This window comes from Ixodes scapularis, unplaced genomic scaffold, assembly GCF_016920785.2.
Source record: "Ixodes scapularis isolate PalLabHiFi unplaced genomic scaffold, ASM1692078v2 PGA_scaffold4__175_contigs__length_147842914, whole genome shotgun sequence".
Classification (NCBI taxonomy): domain Eukaryota; kingdom Metazoa; phylum Arthropoda; class Arachnida; order Ixodida; family Ixodidae; genus Ixodes; species Ixodes scapularis.
Window position 1 is genome coordinate 48,170,169 of NW_024609879.1, and position 6,000 is coordinate 48,176,168.

Genomic DNA, 6,000 nt, shown 5'->3' on the forward strand with positions numbered 1-6,000 from the left:
AGAGACGTGGCCCATTTATATGGTGTGGCTTGGGCCATGAGGGAGGCCTTGAGATGGCGATGTAACCACTCGACCAAACCATTTGCCTGCGGGTGGTAGGCTGTGGTCTTCAGGTGAGCGATGCCAAGAAGAGTTGTCAAGCTTCCGAAAAGGGCCGACTCGAATTGGCGTCCGCGACCGGTCACGATTTCGGCGGGAACTCCAAAGCGGGAGATCCAGGTGGACAGAAGCGCAGAGGCGACAGTCTCGGCAGTGATGTCTTTGATGGGACAAGCCTCCGGCCAGTGCGTGAACCTGTCGATGACGGTTAGGAGGTACCGGTAGCCCTGCGATGACGGTAGGGGTCCGATGAGGTACACGTAGAGTGCCTCGATGTGCGTCTGTCATAGGGTGAATACACCCATTGTTCTATTGAAAAACTGCCTGCGCGTGCCAAATGGGCCTTGAAATGGCGCCAAACCACCGGGCGGAGCTAGCCGCTCGCTCCCAACGAGATCAAAGCGCGTGCATTCTGGGCACAGAAATGGCCGAGATGCCGCCACCCTAAAGCGCGTTTCACATGTAGCGGTTTTTGCCCTAGAGCGGCGCGATTTCTGCCGTCGCGGCGCTCTGGCCAACACCAGCGGTTGAGCGGCACGAGCGCCACGACGGCAGAAATCGCGCCGCTCTAGGGCCAAAATCACTGCATGTGAAACACGCTTAAGACACGCGTGGCGAATGTCTATGAAGGCTCCCTAGGTCCACGTGAATGGTGGCGAAGCGCGTGTCGGGGAGTGCAAACTTTGCCAGAGGCGTGATGGTGTGCCGGGACACCTTACTCTGCTGACAAGCAATACATGCTCTTGCCCACGCGCGGAATTCAGTGTTCATGGCAGGCCAGACAAATCGTTCCGCGATTAGATCTTGAGAAGCGCGGATGCCTGGGTGTGAGAAAGCATGAAGGTTGTTGAAGATCTGACGCTGAAGTGGTAAGAGCAGATAAGGCCGTTTCCGTCCGGTCGCCGGGTCGACGTCGCAAACGATGTTTGTGCCCAAGTTGGAGAAGTAAACGTCCCCAAGATGGAGAGAAGAGGTTGGGGTAGAGCGAAGATTTCGGAGCTCTTCGTCACTCTCCTGTAGATCCGGGAGTTGTCTAAAGTCACACCCGCCGTACTGAACTGCGGAGACGCGACTGAGGGTGTCGGCCGGGACGTTGTGGATGCCCTTGATATCCTGAATGTCGGTAGAAAATTCAGCTAGGACTGCCAAGAGTCGCGTCTCTCTCGTAAAGTATGTGGGCTAAGATGATCTGAAGGCATTGGTTAGTGGCTTGTGATCTGTGAATACCACAAATGATCGTCCTTCCAGGAAGAATCTGAAGTGTTGATGGTAAGGTAAGCCGCGAGGAGTTCACGGCCGAAGGCACTCTCTCGTTGATCGGTTCGTGTAAGTTTCTTGGAAAAGAAACCGAGCGGGAGCCACTCGTTGTTATGAGTTGTTGCAGCACCCCTCCTTCTGCGTATCCAGAAGCATTAACCATTACGCTCGTGGGGGCGTCGTGCTCTGGATGAACTAAGAGGGTAGCAGAAGCGAGACGCTCCTTCATGGTAGTAAAAGCGTTGGCTGCGGCGTCAGACTAGTCAGAAGTGTCTGTTGTACCCTTCGTAGTTTGAAGGAAAGCTTCTAGGGGAAGTAGTATTGGCGCGCAACCTGGAATGAACCGCCTGTAGTAATTCACCAGGCCCGGAAAACGGCGGAGCTGGCGGAGTGATTCTGGACGTGGGAAATCGGTGACCGCTTTTACCTTGTCGGGAAGAGGTCGGGTGCCATTGGAGTCTACCATGTGGCCCAGGAACTCCAACGACGGGACGCCGAATGCACATTTTTCTGCGTTGACGATGAGGCCATGTTTAGTGAAACGCTCAAATACTAGGCGCAGGTGGCGTAGATGTTCCTCCGGCGATGAGATGGCGACGAGAACGTCACCGGCGTAGAATGCGTCAGATGTAGTCGCTTTTCGTCTGTCTTTCTCTACATTGGTGACTCGGACGTGATATTCTTCTTTTCCCAGTGGCTATCGCCACAATTTCAACGGAGGTAGCAGTAACATCAGCTTTTTTTTTGTTGCTGGAAACCAGGTTTTAGTACGACGTCTTCCGAAATTGTTTATATTACCGTACAAGATTTAACGATCAGTAGTGCATTTACTATAATGATGTAAGGAAGAGAGGGGCGGAAGGGCTGATTGTGACAAAAATGGCAATCGTCGAGTAGAAAACGACTACCTGACCTTGATATTGTGTCTGCTCTTCTGTTCCAAGCATGAGCGGTGAAAGTGGGCGCTACGCGGAGCTCGCCGCTTGCCGCAAGGCAGGCCACAGCCGCAACGCGCGACTTTATATCATCCAGATCGGAGCAGTGCGGCACCGCGCGGAAGTGACGTAGGGACGCCCGCACTGGTTGCCATGGATACTGGTCCGCGCTTTTGCGCGACTCCCGTTTTCATCGCTCATGTGTCCCCAGCTTTAGACTAGGCGTGTTGACTGGCTTCTAAGTGCGATGCACAATGTAGGAATGTTGGCGGCAGGCACCATTTTGACTATGCCACTCTCCTTTGAGGAGCACACATAAAACGATGTGGGTAACGATTCTGCAGTAGTTTTAGTAACATGTTACTTTCTATGGTTAATTTATATTACATGGATGTTCACTGCGTTCCTGTAAGTCGCAGTGCGTACCTTAGAATGTTGGGTTTCTCAGAAATGCATAGTTGTGACATGGTAACGGCACTGAAACACAAGGAAGAGGGGAGAACGGGTACACCGAGCGGGTGTGGCTTTATCTTTGTATATTTACCTTACCAATTGTACTATCCTTAGACGATTAAAGAAAGACTAAACAAACGCTGGGACGTTTAAATGGTGAGTATCTTTCTTTACACTGTGCCTCCAATCAATAGAAATGGGGTATTGAGACCGCACAGATTATTTAATATTTAAAGAAACAGCAGAGTCACTTTTCGTTATGATGAACGCCTCGGTTTGTCTAGGGTCATAGGGTGTTTCAAGTCACCTGGCTCGATCTAAAATGGACCGAGAAATCGGCGCCTGCACGTAGCAATCTCAACTTTTCGTCAAAGGTGTAGTTCGCAGGTCGGTGTCACTTGCAAAATTACAAAGCGTTACTTCCTTTCTGTAAAAAATAGGGCCCAAAGACTTGCCAGAGTCAGCTGCGGGCGGCGACGCAGACGACCAAGTAGAGTGGCGGAGCGCGTTTGGCGCTTGGATTGAATTGATAAATGACACCACCTCTTTGTTCCGGCTTCTTTGAAAGATACCTTTGGCTTAAGAATAAATGCGGACAATGAGAGCAAAACTTGAAGTAACAAAATAAAAGCGTCTGCATGGCGTCTGCTTTTGCTCGGGTGCAGTGTCGGAGCAGCGACGGAGCATATAACCGGCTAGCGAAAGAAAGCAGTTGACACCTAGACGAAATCCGTCGGCAGCAAGAGCTCTGTCGGCGCCGTCGGTATGCAACTGCGTGTTCTTTTATTTTTGTAACTTCAAGTTTTGCTGTCATTGTCCTCATTTATTTTTCAGCCAAATTCATCTTTAAAAGCAAGGTGGAACAGGGAAGTAACGCCATCAATCAATGCAAGCGCCAAACGCGGCCCGTCACTGGACTTGGTCGTCTGGCAGAAAGGGACCTACGCTTTTTAATTTTGAAAAAAAAACAAAAATGTAAGACTTTGCGGTTCTCTGTAATGCCGAATTAGAGCGCATCTCTTGAGAACCAGGAGGGGAGGGTATGGACGGAGGAGTATGCCCCTCCTCCTCCTCCGTACCCTCCCCTCCTCCCCGCTGGCTCCCCTATTATTTAGCATGAACTTTTTGCAAAATTTTCCAACTAAATTTAGTGGGAAACGTTTTCCGCTAAATTTAGCGGGAAAATGTTGCCACTAAATTTAGCGGGAAAACGTTCCCGCTAAATTTAGCAGAAAATTTCTTCCGCTAAATTTGGCGGAAATATTTCTCGCAAAGTTTAACGTAAAACATGTCCGGTAATTTTAGCGGGAAATTTTTCAGCCATATTTAGCGAAAAATTCTCCCGCCAGATTTAACGGGAAAATTTTACCCTCGTTGACGTCACACGCGACGTCACGTGTTACGTCATTATGAGAAACGTGGCACTATCCAACGCGCGGTTACGCCGAAGGCGACGCCGACGGTGTTCAACCCGGTAACGGGCGCCTAAGAGCTGCGCTCTAAAACCGACTTGCGAAATACATCTTTGACGAAAAGTTTAGAATGATACTTGCAGGCGTCGATTTTTCGGTCCATTTTAGTGGGAGCCTTGTGACTTGGGACACCCTATAGTTCATAATGTGAGTCGTTCGTAATGATGAATGATGTAATGATACAGCGATAACTGTTATGAACCCTTCCTACCACTAGAAATAATCAAGGCAGCATAATATATTCAGCCAACTTTGGTCTCAGCATGGTTAAGGTGGCCCCATATGGTGCCAGCTTGACCAGTCTAGAGCCAGCATTTGATAATGCCGGCACTAAACTGCCTACATTACGGCAACATTTGCCGTTTCTGCCGGCGTTCAACCAATATGTCGGCATCCCGGCTACATGACGGCTATATTTGCTATTTCTGCCAGCTTCCAAACATCGCTGCATGCCGGCTACACGACGGCTACATAACGGCAACATTTGCCGTTGCATCATCGCTGCCGATCGCGGGCTGAAGACACTGACGCAGCACTCGTCGACCGGCGCCAAGCCACGTGGTTGATCGCATCCGTCATCCGGGCAGCTGGACTCGGTGCCTATAACAGCTGATCCCACGGCTCTCTTCGGCGCAGTCGGCGGCCCGTCACCATTGCACAACTTACTTTGCCTTCCTCGGCAGGTGAAAACCTGTATACTTAAGTCTTGCTGGCGTCTATTTCTGCCGGCGACTGCAACAAGTGTATTCGTGAATTTTGTTTCCACTTTTGAACGTGCGTGTCCATTTAAATTTTGTTCTAAACTAGTCATGGCTGACAACGAGTGTATTGCATGTTTGAAACTTGTACCGAGTGATGGAGTGTTTATGAATTTCTCTTCGTGTTCACATGCTTACAATCTTGACGCGTGCTCCGGCATATCAGAGAGAACTTTCAAGCCCATGGGAACCGCAAAGCGCGAGAAATGGAACTGCCGCACATGCAGAAATCGCGAAAGTAGCTTAAGCCTTGAAGCGGGAGTCGAGGTGGAATCGCCACCCGACGAAGGTTCTGTTTCCGCTCAACTAGAACAAATAAACAGAAAACGTGAGCTGCTGTACACCTTGAAGGCTAATGTAGATCGGCTCTGCGACCTTCCCGCTAAAATGGATGACTCTTTGAAGTCATCCGTAGAGGCAATGAAAGAAACGATAAAGGGCCTACAAGAATCGGTCAAGAAGTATGAATCAATGATGGAACTCGTCAGTGGAAACGATAAGGAGGTGAGGTTACTTCGATCCGAAGTCGGTGTACTTCAGGGCAGGGTGACAGATGAAACCGTCATGTTTGAACAGCTCCATGCGAACATAAATTCAACCGAACAATACAGTAGAAGATGCAATGTGGAGATTCACGGTATTCCGTTCACGAGAAACGAAGAGCTGAGGGCCGCCACGCAGGACCTCGCAGAAAACTGGATATTGGGAGCCATACCCCTGCCGATGTTCTAGCCTGCCACCGCCTGCGTTCGCGGCGCGAAGGGGAAGCCCCGATTCTGGTTCAATTCACTTCAGTCTCAGTAAAAGAACAATGGATGGTGCTCGCAAGAAGTTAGTCACTCTCCCTCGATCCGAAAACCAACATAAAATATACCTTAACGACAACCTAACACGGTCAAACAAAGAACTCTTCTGGGAAGCTCGAACCAAGGGCAGAGAAAAATCTTACCGATTTGTATGGGTTAAGGACGGCACTATTTTTGCTAAGAAGGACGAGAGCCCTTCACCGGTGCGTATCGCTAGCAC

The 6,000-nt window shown here is 49.9% G+C and overlaps 1 protein-coding gene across 1 annotated transcript in view; it reads left to right on the forward strand.

The window, feature by feature from the left end:
- LOC115318820 (arylsulfatase B-like) overlaps positions 1–5,706 on the forward strand; it is a 77,462-nt gene extending 71,756 nt beyond the window's left edge. The window contains exon 9 of the mRNA XM_040211272.1: positions 5,380–5,706. Coding sequence (XP_040067206.1) covers positions 5,380–5,706 — 327 coding nt within the window. The remainder of the gene's footprint in view (positions 1–5,379) is intronic.
- Positions 5,707–6,000: the final 294 nt, after the last annotated feature.